This window comes from Scomber japonicus, chromosome 22, assembly GCF_027409825.1.
Source record: "Scomber japonicus isolate fScoJap1 chromosome 22, fScoJap1.pri, whole genome shotgun sequence".
NCBI classification, from domain to species: domain Eukaryota; kingdom Metazoa; phylum Chordata; class Actinopteri; order Scombriformes; family Scombridae; genus Scomber; species Scomber japonicus.
In genome coordinates this window covers 9,040,010-9,059,427 of record NC_070599.1, presented here as the reverse complement: position 1 = coordinate 9,059,427, position 19,418 = coordinate 9,040,010, and the positions used below count along the sequence as shown (strand labels likewise).

Genomic DNA, 19,418 nt, shown 5'->3' with positions numbered 1-19,418 from the left:
CTACCGCAAAATCAATCTGGTGAACAACATGCTGACACATGCACTCTGTCTATAGGAAATGCTATTTGACTTGGTTCCACCTGGTTGTCCCCAGCTCTGTCTATTCCTCTGTTTTATCAGGCTGCTTTTGTGTCTTGTTCTTTGCATCTGTAGGGGCTCCAAATTCATTAGCTAAAATTTCACTAATTCACACAAAATGAACAAGGTTAGTTTAAATGAACTAGGTTTTCCCTGAGCTATAAATAGGCCCAGTCCTGTGGAAGCATATCCCAACTTCTGCTACTGCCTGGTGTGAACTCTAACCATTTAAATACTATGTAAATGTATGTCTGAATGCCATTTTATTCATCCAAATAGTTGCTAAAGTGCATCTTCATTAAAGTCAAACCAAATGCATTATATATCTCATTCTCTCACCACCCCCCACCCCCCTTTTAGGTTTTAAAACAACTACCTAATGGAAATGGTCTGAAGCAGTTGCTGTCTGTGTGGCTTTTCAGAATGTCAATATGGAATCCCTACGGATGAACAAAAGTATGACACATCTCTATGTCCATGTATCACATGGACACAGAGATGCCACTGCACACTGCCTCTTACTTTTGACCTATCTCAAGCTTTTAACAAGAGCAAGGCGAAAATGGAGGGGCCTCTGTAGCATCCCTATCAGCAAGTTGACCCCCAATTGAGCTGAGCCACTTCTACAATTTGCTCTAAAGGGTAAGTACTGTAACTGGGATGACTCTGCTCTGAGTGCTCTTTTGCTGTCTCACCCTCTTTTCTGCCGCTCGGATTGTCCAAGAGCTGAACCCATCACACGAAGCAGCTGGAGAGACAGGTTCATGGTCCCACTTTTACATCATGTTTTATTTAAAAACAGAGATTAAACATTAAATTCCCTCCATAGCGTTTTTTTTTTTCCATGTGAAAGGGTTTGGGAGAAGCTCTACTGTTGGTGATAGTGTCAAGTCATCATAGAGAGCACATAATGCATTTCACCTCAATTACCTGTCCAAAATATTGCTGCTCCCTATCACCAGAGTGCCCTGCAGCCACGGTGTGCTGAAGAGACAAACACAGTCAACAAAGTCTATCTCAAAACGCACTTTTATGAATACATTTAAAAGTATTAAGCAAAGTGGCATAACAAATCATTTAAAGGGTCACGTCACCGACAAAAACACATTTATTACACTGTGGATTCAGTTGGTTTTAGAATTTGTGTTAATGAGTTGAAAACTTTGTCTTAAATATTGTAATCCAAAGAAAACAGTCCATTTCATTTCCAGCTCAGTGAAAAAATGTAAATGGCTAACTGAACGTTAACTGACCTATTAAGAAATCAAATTAGTCTCATATTCCTCTTAGAAGAAATGCTTTGTGTATTTTAAAGCTCTGGAAGCTTTAAAAGCTTTGGAAGTGACTTTAGATGTTTTAGAAACTCAAATGATTACTTAAAGTATATTGAGACCACAGGCAAAACATCCATACCAAAAGAAAGGCGGATGTTGAGTTTATTAGTATTTATTGGCACAATCCTTGGTCAAAGCATGGTTGACTATTACATTTGCATTCAATACTTATCCTATCTGTTTGTGATAGCAAATATAGGTGCTCCACATCACTCAGAAATGGTTTTCTTACCTTCTCCTATTCAGCAAATCAGATTATGTCTGGCTACCTGTGAGCGGATGTGGACATGCATGTGTTTGTCAGTGTTCTGCACTGAATAAAATGTGAAGGCGAGTCAGTGGGGAGCTGGTTTTGGAATGAGCAGGATTGATGTGCGCACAGCAGACGGCCTCGGATCCATCATCGGCTTGTCTAAATTGAGCCCCTGGGTTTATTCAGTGTGGAGTATACCTGCAGTATTGTGCCCTTTACAACTTTGTGCAGCACAGGAGGGCACTGCAGAGGGGTCATTGAAGTAGCTTTATTCACACATGAATGCACATGTGAACAGCACATGCACACACACAAACACACACTGTTGCTGAGCAGACCTGCACAGAGAGCTAAATTAGGAACAAAGCTGTAATGGTGGGGTGATACTGGAACAGATTCACAGAATGCTGTGCATCAGATGGACCAGCTGTGTGTCTAGACGCTGTTACTTAGCACTATAACAGGACAGATGTAGAACACATTTACATTTTTACCTTTAAGAAAATGCACTGCACCACTCCTTTTTCTCATTTTGTTGCCACACTTCAATCACATCTTGAATAAAACCATCACATAAGTGGGTTTTAGTGTGTGTGTGTGTGTGTGTAGACAGATGTACTGCTGGTACTACACAGAAGCATCTCATGCAGCTGAACTGAAATCGTCTAGTATTTTTAATAAAACATTGAAGATGCCAAAATTCTAACTCTGTTTAAAGTGGAGTTGCAAGGGGGACTATTTCTTTCTTTCTTTCTTTCACTCATGTTTATTTCTCAATAATTCATCAGTGGAACAGGGAGGAAGACTTTGTACCCTTGCTAGTTTGAAGGCCTTTGAGTTTGTTGCTGCACTTTGTCTAGTGAAAGTGTTGCCCCTCAAAGTTCAATAACTGATGCTTGTTCAGGGCTTTAAATCTGCTATCATACAACCTTGAGGTTCAGTATCAGCCAATTCAGTTTAAGGTAGATGTAAAAAAGAAAAAAAGCCCCCAGTCTTAGTCTCTATCAGTGCTGTCAACAAAGATAGAGCTGTGGCAATCCACTTGTATTATATATTAATAACACATTTGATTGATTGGTTGGTACCAAGATCAGGTGAAGACACTGATGAATATACTCTAGCTCAAAAGACAAATATAATACAAATCAGGCTAGAAAAATGTTTATTAAAAAAAAATCCTCACCAAACATCAAATATACATTCCTGCAGTAACCACTGTTGTTCATTTACTCAACCATCCACTGTGATGCTAAATAATAAAAAAAAAGCAAATATACAAACGAAAATCAATACCCCCTTTAATAGCTGTAATTACCCCAAATATTGTTGTTACATTTAAGTCGAGCGATGTCACTCATGTTTGTTTCCAGCGGTATAACAGTGTCATTGATCCCTGATGGTATTAAGAGATTAAAAGGTTCCCTGTCCTCTCCGTGTTGTTGACAAGCGTTGTGACTCATTACGGCCATTAGCATTAAGCTGGCTCATCAATAAGCATTTGGCTGATCCATCAGTCTTTCTCTGATGCAGCCCAGGGGACCCCCGCCACAGGTTCCTGCCAGCTCCGAGAGAGAGAGGCTGCACAGGCACCCTTGATCTGTCGGTCACCCCACACACACACACACACACACACCACACATACACACACTCTCACCTGCCCTGACAGGAAAGATCCCTGTGTCACTGTGAGCCTCTGTTTGTTAAAGTTCTCTGTTGATGCTGCTGTTTGAGTGTTGTGTCAGCATGTTAGTTTGTACTCGTTTGTCATTTTGGTTTGTGTTGACTTGTCCATTGAGGTCTTGAATGTGTGTGTATATGTGTGTGTGACTGTGTGAGTTTACATGTGTGGGAGAGACAAGGAGCAGGCATATAAACTCTCCAAGTTGTTGGGGTTTTTTTCAGTATCCGTCAACTTTAGTAATGTCTTGTACAGTATTTTCATTTATGCTTGCCATGTAGGTGTCGATGTGTGTGTGTGTGTGTGTGTGAGACTGTGTCAAGTATGACGGTGTCAGTGTCAGTCAGTGTGAGAAGCAGTGTCAATGTATGACAGTCACCAGTAGTCTGATGTGATAGCGTGCCACAATGAATGACAATGTCTCGCCTTAGACACCAGTGTCGTCTTTGAGTGGGAGTGTATAAGCAAAAGAGACAAAAAGGACAAAAAAAAAAAAAAGAGAAGACAGATGTTAGTAATTTCTGGTGGTGCTACAGTTCGTCGTGCAAGGCTTCTCCCTCAGCGTGGTCCACAGCTCCCATCAGCAGCAGGGCTCCGCTAGTGTTGTCTCTAACAAAGATAATGAAGGGGTGATCAGCGTAAAACAGCTTGGGCTTTTCTATGTGCTCCTCCTCCAGATCTGCGCTTCCTTTCCCAGCCTCGGCAGCCAGCTCTAGGGAAGCCCAGTGCAAGACGCCACCCAGGTGGAGCTTCCCTTTGCTCTTGTCCGACACCCCTGAGAAATCAGCCACCTTCTGGTCCCACGCGTCAGTCAAGCCCAGCGCAGACAACTGTTTCTGGGAAGCAGAAAACACAGAGTGATGGGATTTATGAACTGCTTTGAATCAATTCTCCCAAAGGCCTCCTGTATAAAAACATCCTGCAAGTGTATGAGAATGAGCAGCCTGCCAGGACATTGATCAATTATGCACGCAGGAGAGACCAAAACAATGTGTGGGAGGGGAAAGCACATTTTAAAATTTCATGATGCTGTGACATTCAGAAGTGGGAGACATGCGCTGACCTTTCTGGAGCTTGCCACATGATTAACGTAAACATAAAACACACCCTCCGCCTCAGTCAATCGACAACTTTTCTTTTAAAATAAAGCACTTTTTCATCGTAAAGGGCTTTATTTACTTTATATTACCGAAAAAATCGTGCGACGGGGGAAAAGAGGCTGACAGTTGCCCTTGTTGTGAGCCGGCAGAACAAAGTGGGCGACAGGCAGAGAGGAGACGGAAGGAGGAAGCAGAGGATGAATAATTTAAGAGTGATGCCCCGTGACCTCAGCACCTCCTTTGTTTTGCCTGTGATATGAATTCCGAAGAAAGTCGTCGTCATGACAGGTAGTTTATCCTCCCATGGCAGAGGGCCACTCACAGTGACAGGCTTCTCTAGGGGCCAGATGAGAGCATGTGTGTGTGTGTGTGTGTGTGTGTGTGTGAGTGTGAGTGTGCGTGTGGATTTGTGTGTAGATGTGCATGAGTGAGGCCACAAGCTGCAGAGGAGAGACTAGTGGGTGAAGAGCGTGCTTACTAGCATTATTTAAACTTCTGCTGATTAAACTCTTTATTGGAAATATCTTTCACTGGCAGACAACAGCAGTAAATCATTTGGATGAGTTTTCTGGCAAAAAGTAGATGTTCTGTGGGTGCTGCCTCGCTGACTTTGGCTTGCTTTTCAAAACCACATTGTTACAGCGCACTCTAATACTTCTTAGCTCTCAAAACAGCACGCTAATAGACAATTGTAATAATCCATGTAGAATGCCCACTTTTCGACTTAAAAAGACATGTGCATGCAAGAGGAAGGTAAAGTGGATCATGTCGGCTTATCCCTAAACATGAAATAAGTTGATGTTATATACAGTTGTAGGCATCTGTCACTCCATTTTTAGTGTTTTCATGCCAAGCCTGCCTCCACCACACACACACACACACAGAGGCACACACGCACACACACAATCTCCTGCTCTAATGCACTTCTATTGTCCTCATCCATTATTCCTCTGCTCTTCCTCTCTTCTTCCACCCGCTACCACTACATCACTGTCTTCCGCCACACGCCCGGCATCCCCATCCTTCATCTGCCCGCGTGCCTCTATTTTATCCCACTCTGTCTCTCTCCCTCCGCTCCTAACTCAGTCTTTTTCCTCTCCGCCTCATCCTTCTCTTTTCTCTGACAAGCCGGCTCGCCCCGTATATATACGTACGTCGCTCTCTCGACTTCTCGATCTCGGGCTCGGGATCGTTTCGAGGCGTTTCGCTGCTTATCCTGCGAGTAAATAGCAACAGACTTAAGCTGCGGGGGGGGGGGGGGGTTCCTCAAATCATACATCTGTGAAGAAAAGCAGCTGGTTTCTGTCTTTTTCTTCCATCTCTCATGTCCATTCTCATCACCGGCATTCCTTGCAGATCCAGCTCATTGGGTCTACAGTGTTCAAGGTGATACTATGTAGCATATAAATAGTACCGACCAACCCCTCATGACCCAGCCTTCGTCTCTGACTCTTGCTCTGCTTGTCAGGGCAAAAGCACTTAGTTAATTCTTTTTAAGCCAGTGTTTAAAAATTAAGGGAACCTGTGGCAGCATGCTGGGAAACAGGCCAAGGGTGTCAGAGCAGCCTATGGAGGCTTCGTGCACAACAGAGGTGTGGCACTGCATTATATGGGGAGAGAAACCTCTGGGAGATGCTCTTTGGCTGCCCTTTCTCTCTCAAGCACTACATGAATCTTAGATGGAAGAGGACTGGTCAGACTGCTGATGCCTCGCTCACCGCGTCAGCGAGCCGGTTGCTTCCTCTGTGTGTGTTTGTGTAGCTCACTTGGCCCTACAGCAGTGCAGTCTAGCCAGGCCTGAGGTAGCATGGCATCAACCCCGAGGCATGCGGCACTCCACATCACATTATTTCTGCTCGATGGTTGAGCCCACTAAGTAGCTTGTTGGGTGTACCTGTGGGGGTTTTAAGGGGATGGGTTGTGGCAGCCAGGACATGTTACAGCTCTATCTGCGAGGAGTGGCTGCGGTTGATGTTAAATGGCAGTGCAGCCTTAATAATTATAATGGGAAAGAAAGAAAAATCTGAGTTTAAACAGTGCTCTTTTCATCTCAGCTGCTTGCAAACTGTGGAGCTTAAGCTGGGAAAAACCTTTAAGACACATTGTAATGAAAAATGCATTTCCCAAGTTCTAACCTTATGTCCCTGTGTCAGCTGTCTCTTGTTAGATGCCAAAATCGTCCGAAAACCCCCCTGCTTTTAAGTATTTCATATCAAAATCTCTCTGTTTTCACTTCTTGTTAAACATTACAATATTTCTGATGACTCATCTTGAACTCAAGGTTACATGCATAAATGTATGCAATCACATATGATTTGGGGCGACTAACTAAACCCTCAGTCATAAACAATGTTCTTGACAGTTGGTTTGTGGGTTGTAGTAGTAGGCACCAGAGCAATGTCATAGGCCAGAAGTTATATACAAGTCAAAAAACTTTGTCCACATTTTCAAAAGATTGTGGTTGAGTTTTGATTTATTCATTTCAACCTCGTCCTCCTTCTGATCTAACAACTAGGGTGAGAGAGATGTGGGTGGAAGATGGCACAGCTGCATATCACACAGCCATATTTGCTAAGCCACACCTCATTTCTAAATCTATAACTCTGAATGACGGGATTTAAATCCCTCTGGTAACTGTGCCTGCTCACATATTTCATTTCACTCAGAAATATGGTACGTCACACATCATGGAAAAGCCTTAACTACCTTTTCACTGTGTCTGTGAGGCTACTGAACCCTACTACAGACAAGTCATTATTTCCACTAACAAACAGATTTTTTCAAAACATCAAAACCGATTGCCTTACAGAGTAAAAAAGACTCAATTTGGATAAGATGGTAGATGGAGAGATGAGTGCAGCAAGGACTATCTGCAAAAGTCTGAAGAAGACTCCAGGTGAGTAAACGTTATGCCTGAGGTGACCTCCAGCTGACACCTGAATATAAAAGAATCATCACAACGAACCGCAAAATGGTTTGATGTTTTTTGACCATTTTTTAAAAGACTACTTATCTGGCAATGAGATGTCAGAGGAAAATTCAGCCACTTTTAATGTGGATATCCAATCAATGTTGGTGGTAAATGTGGTCAGTCGAAGCAATTAATTATTCAGTGGGTTCTATATTGACTGAGAAAGCAGTTAAATGAAGTTTTCCATGCAGAGCCATGTCGACGATGCCTACACGTACCAGGCTGCATTGTGCGTGTCCAATCGGCTGCTAATGATGTGTTTATGGACACGGGCCGGCAAGTACGCATGTTGTGTTTACAGACACTTCCTATATTGTAAAGCTGGTTAATTCTTTGAGTTAGATGTAGATCTTCTGGATGCATCATGGAGAAACTCAGCAACTTAGCTTAGCTTAGCTACGGCTTTAATGTCACTTCAGTTCTCCTCCAGTCATAAAACTAGCTTTCTTCCAAATTACTGATATTTTAAAGTATTTAGTGATATAATATTTTATAGTCTGCTTTTCCCTTTTGCTAGTAACGTGGAAGTGTTTTGAGATGAACCACCACTACAGAAAATAAGGAAACTAGTTTGTAGTCTGAGGCAGATCTCCAGTGTCTGGTGGATGATGCGTTGTGCCAGTAAATAAGCAGGGAGCTCTGGGTGCAACATGTGGGGAAGTTAAATATTATTTATTAGCATATACTACCCACATTGTATTGATACAATGCTGTTGGAAAATCAGTAAAAAACTTTCACTTTCACAATTTAAATTCGAAACATGGATATATAAAATCTTCATGAGAACAAGCGTTGACAATTAGGATATTTCTCTGTGCGATTTTATCACCCTGTTGTCATTGCCAGTTGGCCCAGAGAGTCACATGCTTGGTCCAACCTGGTTCAATCAATCGTGACACCCGAATCATGACTATAATCAGCTCGACAATCGTATAAATCTCTTTGCCTCCGCTGCTCCCGTTCCCTCTGGCTTACCAATCACAAACCGCCAAATTATTCTTTTAAGCCATCGCCACCTTAAACAACTACAGACGTGTTCTGCCTTTTTCAATACTGCCCTTAATATCCTGTGTGGGTGGTTTCGAGTATGCATTATGTGGCACTGGCATCATCACAGCTCCATTTCACGGACACATTTGATACCGGCTTTTAAAGAAACCTTTCTTTCTCTGTCACACCATGAGCTCTCTTGAAGCTTCAAAGCCTCTTCATCTCTTTATTGAGTCTCATCAGCAACACTCCTTTTGCTATCTTATTTACATGGGCTTTTACCTCTTTTGAACGGCCAATGCACTCTCTGTCTCTCATTCACTAGCTCACGTATACACCTGAGCGGCTTTTTATTCCACGAGGCCGTTTTTTACCACAAATGAAAAAGGAAAATGAGGCCTTAGATTTCAGTGAGATATTTAACTAATGGCCGTGAAATACATCTGATTAATTCATATGACACGGGGCTGTGGTAGCTGTGTTAAAACAGCTGCCCCTCGACACTGTATACTGCGGCGTGTGCTCTTGTAAATATTTGATGGCCTTTTGACCTCATTAGCCATGACTGAGTGAGCTCTCCGGTGCACACTCATATGTCTTAGTCACCGACTGGAGATACAGCCAGAAAGGAGCTCAAGCTTGCCCATTAATGTGTATGTGTGTGTGGCCTGGTCAGCGGTGGATCAGAGACAGAGGGAGAGAGCGATGAGGGTGGTTTATTCAGTGACCTCTGGGCCAGGCTTGTTAAGAGGGTTCTCCGTCTCTGGCTACAGACTCCAACACAGTCTGCCCTTCACCAGAGGAGAACACCACAAATAGGGAGACAGAAAGAAAGGAAAAGGCAGAACTCAGTCGCTATTTATAGTTCTCTGTGACGCTTTCCACCTTGTCCCCAAGCAATCATTGACCCCCCTCTTCATCCTGCTCACTTGCCTGCCGAATGTCACTCCTATTTAGGTCAGAAGAGCCAAGGTGGGGAGTGAGTGATGGCGTATTAGGGGCACATGAGAGATCTACAAAAAGGAACTAGATCCGTGGGACTGATATGACAGAGAGGACGGAGGTGAAGAAGGGAAAGGGTGCGTCTGGATGTGACAAATCTGTGCAACATGACTCTGATGTGTGTGACTTTGTTTGTTCTCACTCGCTTCACACGCAGGACACAAGTGTTAGGCTTGACATACACACACACACACACACACGCACACACACTACTGTGATCCTCTGTTTGTCCAGATGCTGTCGTCCACTCTCAAGAGTCCATGACCGCCCTAAGCATTGGCAGACAGAGTGGTAAACAGCATTAACGTACAGTGATGAGCAATTATTTGCCCGACCCAATTGGAAAAAATGATCGTCAGAGAAGACATGGCAGGCTGTCACTGGCCAAAGGGGTTGGACAGACAGACGAAATGGGACTGGAGTGGGTTGAAGGTTGGTTCAGAGCTTTAGCCCTTTCATAATGATTCCTCAAATGCACTTCTTTATCTTTAGAGAGCAAATGGCAGGAGAAAACTCGTGACTAGTCAGAGAAACGGAGGCCAAAACATTCAAGTGCTTATCCATAATTATGTTACAAAATGAGAACGCTGTACTTTTTGGTTATTTACAAGGATAAAAGTTTTTTTTTCTCTTCTGTCTAGTAAGCCCTCTTGCAGAGACAAAAGAGAGTTTTGTGCAACAGTATGTATTCTGCTCTTTCCCCAGCAAAGTCACGGCCGTGTCAAAAGGAGTTGTTTAGAGCTTTAGTTCTAGATTACAGCCTCCTCCCCAGAGAGTCTTGACAATGTTAATGTCAAAAGCTTGTTCTTCAGGGCATGGCTAGCAGTCTAACATGGCAGCACAACTCTACAGAGATGTTTGTTAAACTAGAAAGAGGGCAAAGTGAATTTCATCAGTCCATGATGAGGTTACAATGTACATCTGAAGGGGACATGGTAATAGGTTCCAGTCAGTGTACCCTGCTTTGGGGAAATGGGTTTTACTGACATGCCCTCTGCATCTGTCAGGTCCAACTAACCTCTTTCTTTTACTCACCCACAACTATTCTACCACTACCGTTTGTCTTTTATTCTGAACTGACTCTCTCTGACTCAGATGGTGACCACAGAGATTCCACATGCAGACAGCATTAGCTGAGATTGTTAAGGTTGGTCTGTTTGTGTTTTCTAAAAACAGATTTTTGATGCTGGTAGAGATTATCGCTAGTAAGGACAACGTTAGCTTCAATATAAGCTTTAAAAGGGAACTTTCTATTGCAGTAACTCACATCAGCAGGATATTGTTGAAGTTGTGGAGGTCTGTGTGATTCCAGTAACTTGTGTGCCCTTGCCCCTGCTATGTACCCTGTAGCCTGGTCAAATACGTGCTCTTCCACTATGCCGACAACTCTCTAACCTCCCAGTCAGTAGCCCGACGCAGCATCAGGTTTGGCCTTATGAACCTCAACAACCCCTTTGCACTCACATTAGCATCGGCAGCCACTAAACTGCTGCCTGTCTGCCTGGTGCTCCTTCCAGCTTTCTCTCATCTGACTCAGACCAGCCACATGCCGGCTCTGGGGGTTGAAAGAGCAGGAATTCAGGCAGACTACCAGCTGGGCTGTGGCATAGCCTTTTGTGCAACTCCAAAAGGAGGTATGTAGGATGCTTTAGAAGCCCATAGTAGTAGTAGAGATACAGGTCATGGTCATCCTTAGGCCCCTCTTAGCCTTCTAGCAGCTAGGATATGGTTCAAAGCTGAGGGCTGTGTCTTACCTGTGTCTAAGTCTGCATTGAGTTTGAAGGGCCAAGTCAAGACACTGCTTCAGTTTCAAAAATCACTGAGGAGGCAAAGGAAGAGGAAGACAGAAATGTAGGCATGAAACTGAGGTTGCAGGTGAAGAATGCATGGAGGAAGGAAAGCAAAGAAAAAATGACAAGCTTGAAAAACATAGTGCAGCATGGAGGCAGAGCAGCAAGGCACAAGGACTGAGAGAGAGGAGGCGACAGATCCAAGTAAGGAGGAAGAGGAGAGACATGTGAATAGAGAAAAATGACTCCTGAAGGCGAAGAGAAAGAGAACCAAGATAAGCAGAGTGCAAGTCAGGAGGTGTAGGTGGCCAAGACAGAAGCAGAAAACAAGGAAAGAAAGACATGGAAAACCCAAGAGGATGATGAAGAAGGCAAAGAAACAATGAGTGAGGATTCGATTGCGTGGAGACATTAGAAACCGTATCAGGTTTGGTGAAAAATGATGCAGGAAATTAATGAAAGATAGAAACTATGAGAAGAAACTACAACTGTGTCTTCATGCAGGAATCCACTCTATCAAATTCCACTGCAGTGTTCAAAAGCTGAGCATCTGCCTCTCCACTGAGCATTTAAAGTGATGTATATGTGCAGTATGCTGTGCTGAGTACAAATGCAGGCTGCTCAAATCAGGACTAAAAGTAAGCAACAAAGCAGCACTCCTTTGGGAACACCTGTAGATGCCCTAGAAAGAAAACACAACAAACCCCACTGCTAGTGAAGCCAAGGTGACTTGGGAAATGAGGCTAATTGACAAAAGGCTTGGTCCAGTGGGGATAGAGCACCTGGTGGTTCACATACACAGACACAAACACACACACACACACACACACACACACACACACAGGGTTTGCCAGAACCAGCCTATGTGGCTGCGCTCCAGCAGTATACATCTTGCTAGAGAGCAAAAATATTAGACAACCAAGACCAGAACTAAAAAAGAAAGTTTTCTTCCAAACGTGACCCTGAAATAGAACAGTGTATCACATCCTCAATGAGCTTCTTAACCAATCAGGTAAGGAATAAAACATCGGCCAAATCCTCTATCATCTATCAAAACTTCTACCCGAACATTTCAGAGCAGTCAGTCTCAGAGATAGCTCTCTGTCTGCTGTCTCACATGCATAATGCATTAGTCTGAACTATATTAGACTCAACACTTCATGAAAACAAAAATCTAAAGCTTTGTGTGGATTTAAAAACTATATTGCTAGCGATTTCAGAACTGTCAAAGTGACTTAACTACAGTATGATCACATAAAAATTTATAGCATCATTTGAGTGTGCACTTTCTTTAAGCATACATACATATATTTTAGGGTTATAGCATTCAGACGCGATAAAAAAAGTACTAACCTGCAGACTGAGGGTGCTGGTGATATTGGCTTTGGGCAGAGAGACGCTTACACTGGTGACATTGGTCTTGTCCAGCCACTTGGACAGCCTCTCAACTGTCAGCAGCTTCTCCAGCCTGGACAGATTCTCGACATGGAAGGGCATCAGGAGCACCATGCTAGCCTTGCCTCCCGACAGAGTGACCTCCAGCACCTGCACCATATTTTCTATGTCTTCATGAAAACGGAACAGACCTGAAGGAGGGAGCAAGAGGAGACGGATACAGAGCTGAGGTAAGATCAGGGTGTCAAAACGAGGATGAGCTTTGCTATACTGTAACGCTTTTGCTTTTCAACAGCAGTTCTTAACAATATTGCTCCATAGCGGTTCTCTTGAGAGTGGGTTCAGCCTTGCATTTTCAGCTGTGTCACTGCAGTTATGTGGTGCCAAATGAGTTCTCACCTGCCTAAAAGAACTGAACTAAACAAGTAAACACTACTGGGCTGGAGCAAATCAATTCAAACATGATGTGAATGCAACTTCACGATGACAAAGGATCAGTGAAACAATCTATTTCATGAATTGGAAATGACATTATAATATAACGATAAATAGAATACAATGTATTCCTCCAACATCTATTACTGCTGTCATAGCAGAAATTCACTCTGCCTTGTTGTTTTAAGACGATACATAAAATATGAAAAGCATGATAAATAAATGATAAGGTATACAGTGATAAATAGGAGGGCGGCAGATTGGACCTTACAAATGTTTAAGCCATTTTAGAGCTTGATTCCTTTTTGCTGCATTTATTTGCTGGCAGCAGTGAAGCGGCTACAGACTGTGTGTCGTTGTTAGGTTGGTTTTTTTTACCTGCTCGGTGCATCAACACCACTTTGGTGTATTTTTTCCCCAAGAAGGTGCGACGGTCTGCGCCCTCCTCGCTGAACTCTCTCTCCCACAGGCCTGAACAAACAGCCAAACAAACACATGGGAAAGAAGCATTTTGAATACAGAGAGCTTGACATGAACAGGCTGTAAGAAAACACTGAATGATTGATTTAAAGAGGTGAAAAGGCGTTAAACAATGCCATGTTCGTAAAATACATATAGACCTCATACACAGTGACACCAGCTGACACTGCCCATGAATCATAGATGTACACTGCCCATTAAAAAATGTCTAGTCTTCTCCAAGCTGCTGAGTTGGAGCCCTATACAGAGGCAGTTATGAGGTCCTTAAGGCTGCAGCATCCCATTCACTGCTCACCGCATCCCACTTGGCCCTGCTAACCCCCTGACAGCTGTCAGTTTAGAGTAGTGGAATTACTGTTGTAATAACCTCACAATACATTCCCAAAGCCGCTGGCCCATTCAATAAAGCAAGGGAGAGGGGATGGAGTGTGGAGGTCAGCAGATTATGACTTATACTTATGTCAGTCTTTGTGAATGACACCTGGGGATGGCTCAGGCCGCAACTAATGGTGATTTTCATTATCGATTAACCACTTGAAAAGATCACCCCACTCATGGTACAATGCTGAGGTCCAAGAAGGCCAAAAACAATTAAATGCCTCATTTGCTGTGATGAAAGCCCCCCCTCCGTAAAGTTCCCAGAGGCCAAGGTGACATCTTCAAATTGCTTGTTTTGTGTAATTAACAGCTGTAAAGCAGCAAATCCTCACATTTGAAAGTGAATGTTTGACATTTTGTACCATGTACTATGAACAATTTAATACTGCCTTTCCACTTCCATCAAAATTATAAAAAACGAACAAACAAAGAAAGAGATATCCAAACTTTTAGACTCTGGTATAAATTCCCATCTTGCTTAGCTTCTTTCTTGATAAATACTTCTGTCTTTCAAACTCCGCTCCTCATGTTTGAAATGCAGACTTTCTGTTATAAATGTGTATGAGTCATAGTTGGAAAAAAAACAAACCTGATGACGTCATCAGTTATTTATCTCAGACTTTTGAAGGCTCCCTCCAGAGACAGACGACATTATACAACTGTTTCCACAGGCTGAGCAGTCCTCCTCTTGACAAGCAAACTGAGCTTGATGTGTAAATTTTCTGCTCCTTCAAACTACTTCAAATTGATTCATTTACTATTGATCAATGAATCCACTTAATATAAAGTTTCTGTTTCAGCTACAGGGGTGGCTTTTCCAAAAAAAAACACCCAGCCTCTCACAAATCACAGCACACTGGACCCCAGCCAATCACAAATCGCAGCAAAACGCCATGCGATTTCCCCTCCAAGGCATGCTAGCACAAGTCACAGACATTCGCTCCGCTTCCTGTCGCATCAGACAGAGAAATAAGATCGCACAGGAATTTGAAAACAAGCGGCTGAGCGTTACCTGAAGTGGCAGCCGTGTTGCTGCAATGATGTCATAATGATGAACAATTTCTCCACAGCTTGTATACATGTGTGTATGAAGTTGCATGTGTGGAGCAGGGATTTTAATGACCTCACCAGCCTGCACAGCAGACTTTGTTGATCTCTGTGTGCGGCTGTGTGGACTTATGTCTGGAGAAGTGGGCCTGCTTTGGATTTGTGCTGCATTATCTTCTTTTATAGGACAGCGCGGTGGCAGAGGGAACCGGAGTGGCTTGAAACCTGAATCCATTAATATCCATCAGCAATAAACAATGAGACAATTGCGCAGCTTAGAAATCCAATCGCTCGCAGACTAACCAATTCATACTGTAAACTTCAGGCGAAAAAACCCCCAGAAGAATCAATGCGACCGAGTGGCTCCCTCTCCTCCCTTATTCTACTTCTGATTACAAGTAGTTGTGGTATTTCAGCAGCTATTATTAGAGGTTAAATATGTGGGGACTTGCTGTTCTCTCGCCTTTTCTTCCTTCTCCTAGCTCCCCATGTTGTTGTGTTATCTTGTGTATAACTTTCTCTCTACTGTGTGTTTTTTTTTTTCTACAGTTCTTATTTTCCTTCTTCTTCCGTCTCCAGTGTTTGTTTGTCTAAAACAGGAACAAAGCCTGAATTAATTAACTAGTGTGGACTGGAACTCCCAAGGTAGGCCTTTTACATCCCTCAACTATGTCTGTCAATCTCTTTCGCTCTCTCAGCAGGCCACCCTCTCTTTCTTTACTTCCCTCAGTTTTTCCCTCTTTACTTTTTCTCCAGTCTCTTTTTTTGCTCTGCATCTCTCTTTGTCCCCTTTCCCGCCCAGAAATCTCTCCTCACACTGTTCTTTCTCTGCGAGTCCTCTTGCCATTCTCTTTGCTTTTAACATCTCTCCACTATAAACATGTTCCACTACTAATTGCCCCCCAACCTTCGCTTTGTGTTGAATGCTGTGTACAGCCCAGGGAAGGAGGGACAGCAAAGACTTTTTTTTTCTAAATTCTCCTCTTCAATAATTAACTAAAAGGAACGAATGTGAAACAAACAAACAAAAAAAAAAAAAACGGGAGGGGAAGCAGATGTCTTTTCAGCGCCGAAAGAAATTCCACCAACCATTACATTATCACACACACTATGAATTGCCTCAGGACCCTGAAATCAAAGACAAACACAAAAAAAAAAGTTACAACAAACCAGCAGCAGCTAGTAAGAGCAAAAAGCACAACTATCGACCACTTTCAAATTATGAATCAAAACTAAAGAAATCCAATTTTCCGTAATCTAATTTCTATGTCACAATCTGCTGTATAATCTAATTTGTATATTTCTTCCACAAAATTAATGAACCGACCAACGCGGGTCGGTTCACAGAAAAACTAATTTGGTAATGAAGTCAAAACATCAAACAAAGGAAAAATTAATTAAATTGCTTATCAATGTATAGTCTGTCAGGGGATGTTACTTTGTGAGGGCTGTCTATCTGTCGGCAACCTGTTTTCACTTCAGCAGCCTTGCCTTCTTTGCGCTTAATAAAAAAAATATTTTAAAAAAAGAGTACCTGCAGGAGGGAACAGAAGGAATAGAGACAGATAGACGCGGATAAGGATGTGAACAGGAGACATGTGGGGAAGAAGAGGAAGAGGAGGCAGGGGTAGATTAGACACACGATAAACAATGACAAAAGCACACACACACACACAAAAAAAAACAGAGACAAAAACGCTGCAAAAAGAACAAGCGAAATGGAAGGATATATTTAACACATCATCATCTTTTGTGAGGACGGCAAACAAAAATGAGATTGGACGTCAGCAGGCATACAAATGTTGGCCGGGCTCTGAGAAGAGAGAGAGATGGTAGATTACATTCCTAAAAAGTTATCAGAAAAATGGAAAATAAGCTATTTCTTTGGCTTGTGATGAGAAATGTGGTCCCACAAATGCTGACTCCCTTCAAAACAGCCTTGTAATATTAATTTAACTCACTCACCTTTAATGGTACTTTTTAAAGAGGGGCCCAACGGTGAACAATTAACTTCAGATAAGCATTATATGGATATGTTTTTGGGATGCAACTGTAAAAATCGCAGATGGGATTTTCTAAATGGCTGCATTTGTATCGAAAACACTGACTAGTCCCCACCACTGCAGCCCATCACAAAGAGCAGATCTGAGCCAAGCTGGTGCTGGCGCAGACTTGGAGCGCTCCAAGCACAGATGTTAGGCATGACACCGAGGGAGAGAGTCTGGACACTTGTTACTCAATTATTTAAGATGACACATCACCCCCCAATGGAAGATGAATAAGCTCTCAGTGATAGACCCCAGAATCATCCTTTATCTGCTGTGTCCACCAGCTGGAATCCACAGCACGCGCACACAGGAACACACACACACACACAAACAAACACGCACAGCGCACAGGTGGGCATGCTGGCACACACACACACACACATGATGTAGTGGACAAACTGTGGTAAAGGCTCTGACTGCTGTCTGAATGTGGAAAATTGTACACGTGCATGCAATATTAATATTCCAACGCTTTACATGCAATGCAGAAAATAACTCCAATAATGTGTTCTGCCCAATACAGAGATGTTGCATAATCACAAATGACTCCACAATTACAAAGGGCACTAATCAGCAGCTGTGCCTCGCTTTTTCTGTTGCAGGTCTAAAGCCAGCCAGTTGCTGACCACTATGAAACATTTAGGCAGCTGGCTACAGAGTTTTTAGATATAGGATCACTGTCAACACTGTATTTGATAAAGGCTGTGACATAATTAATGTGTTTAGATTGGTTTCCTATAATCAGCTCTACATTTTGCAAGCTTCTGTGACCCCAAACCAAAGTTAGCATGTGTTAATTAGTACAGACAGGCCCACTTGTATACTGTATAACTGACCTTTAAAGTGTAGGGCATTTGCCACAATCAGAGCTCCAGCCTTAGCTTGGATTTCAGCCTCTAAAGGAGCGCTCTCCAGCCCACCGAGGCCAGCCTTAGCCCAGCTATGGAGCTGCTTCAGGTCAGCCTTGGAGTCTCCTTTCCCCAGTGGCTTGTGCTGAAGACTGAACCTGGCCTTACTATCTTTCACAAAGGCCTGCCTGACCGCTGGAGCTTGCTTTGAAAACACAGCTGAGGAGCTACGTAGGCGGAAGCTGGTCCCGTTAGCATTAGTGAAGCTCTTCAGTGCTCCGGACAGAACCTTTCCAGCCTGGGCTCCAGGCTTGGTGAGCGATGGGGTCTTGAGAAGATCTTGGAGCTGGCTAGCGGTGGTGCCAGCTGAACCTTCGCTCAAAGCTCCAAGGGAGGAGGCCACAAGCAGAGGGGAGAGGAGAGTGTTTACTGAGCTGGAATCGGAGCGGAGGGCCTGGTACAGACGCAGACCCAGAGCCCAGCTGGGGTCATTGGGTAGGGGCGGGAGGGGTGGAGCGGTAGCAGCGGGGGCAGCAGGGCTCTTCTTGGATGACTTGGCGGTGCTGCCCAGCGTCAAGAGGACTGGCAAAGAAATGAGGAAACAGACAAAAACCCTGGGCAGCATGGCAGACCTGCAGGAGAGCACAGGGAGGGAGTCATTATAAAGATTTGCTTCCACTATTTATGTGTGGGTGACAATGAGAACGCATTCCTCTCATTTATAAAACAGCACCATTCATTAAACATCTTCTGACACATTTTTAACAGTGTAATAGCTCCTCATGCTGTTAGTGCACTGTTCATATTTGAGATAAAGCAATATAAACAGCCTAAGGGTTCCCCCCTTTGCTGTAAAACTACTACATGTGCAAACAGCAGCCCCCCTGTTCCCACAGTGCCACAGCAGTAAACTTGATTTTGTAAATACCTCCCCTCTTAGCAACATGGTTATTATCTCACCCGCTGTGCAAAAACCAGAGTGTGACAATTAGATGAAGTTTCAAAGGAGTCTAGGTCTGAAAAAGTGGATAAGAAAGGAGGGAACAAAAAAACACATTTCCTATGTTGCCTCAGAAAGAGAAAAAAAAACACCCCTCGACTCATTGATTTTTGCCTGTAACCGGTGACAGCAGTGACGGGAAACATCTGTTGTCTCATATTCAGCCACTGCTGTTATGATACCCGACTCGGAGAAAAAGGAAATAAAGAAGAAAGGAGTGTTTGCTCAAATTTACCGTTAATTCATTCAAGTTTATTCCTCTCCTCCGCCGCCGTCCTTTAAGCTATGTGGGCTCCAGAGGAAGTGAGGCTGGGACCGGGGCTCAGACGTGGCAGCGTGCGGAGGAAGTTTACAGTCTGTTTCCCCTCAACTTTAGCTTTTCCAGAAACTTCCAGTACAGCTACTGTGCGCTGTAGAGGAAACGAAAAGTCGGATAAAACAATATTACGATGATTTATCATGCAAAAACCTTACAAAATACTTCTATATAACCACAATGAGGTGTAGTTCTTACCAAGTAACCCCGTTTTTACTGCGGTTACCTTAACTACGTCATTTTTACGGCTAAATATGCTACAAAAAGTAGCTAT

At 43.3% G+C, this 19,418-nt stretch overlaps 1 protein-coding gene across 1 annotated transcript; it reads right to left on the bottom strand.

Moving 5' to 3' along the window:
- Positions 1-3,827: 3,827 nt before the first annotated feature.
- Positions 3,828-19,112, bottom strand: serpinh2 (serine (or cysteine) peptidase inhibitor, clade H, member 2). The gene is made up of 5 exons (XM_053343574.1): positions 19,064-19,112; positions 17,817-18,460; positions 13,406-13,498; positions 12,551-12,783; positions 3,828-4,179 (listed from the first exon to the last, which is right to left on the bottom strand). Exons 2-5 carry the CDS (start codon positions 18,451-18,453, stop codon positions 3,874-3,876), a joined length of 1,269 nt encoding a protein of 422 aa, XP_053199549.1. The 5' UTR covers positions 18,454-18,460; positions 19,064-19,112; the 3' UTR covers positions 3,828-3,873.
- Between the last annotated feature and the right edge of the window lie 306 nt (positions 19,113-19,418).

Excerpts from the sequence above, each read along its gene's own strand:
- serpinh2 (XM_053343574.1), bottom strand. The coding sequence starts at position 18,453 with ATGCTGCCCAGGGTTTTTGTCTGTTTCCTCATTTCTTTGCCAGTCCTC. Across the intron at positions 12,784-13,405 it reads GGTGTTGATGCACCGAGCAG|GTCTGTTCCGTTTTCATGAA; the intron begins GTAAAAAAAACC and ends TCCCTCCTTCAG. Across the intron at positions 4,180-12,550 it reads CCAGCACCCTCAGTCTGCAG|AAACAGTTGTCTGCGCTGGG; the intron begins GTTAGTACTTTT and ends TCTGCTTCCCAG.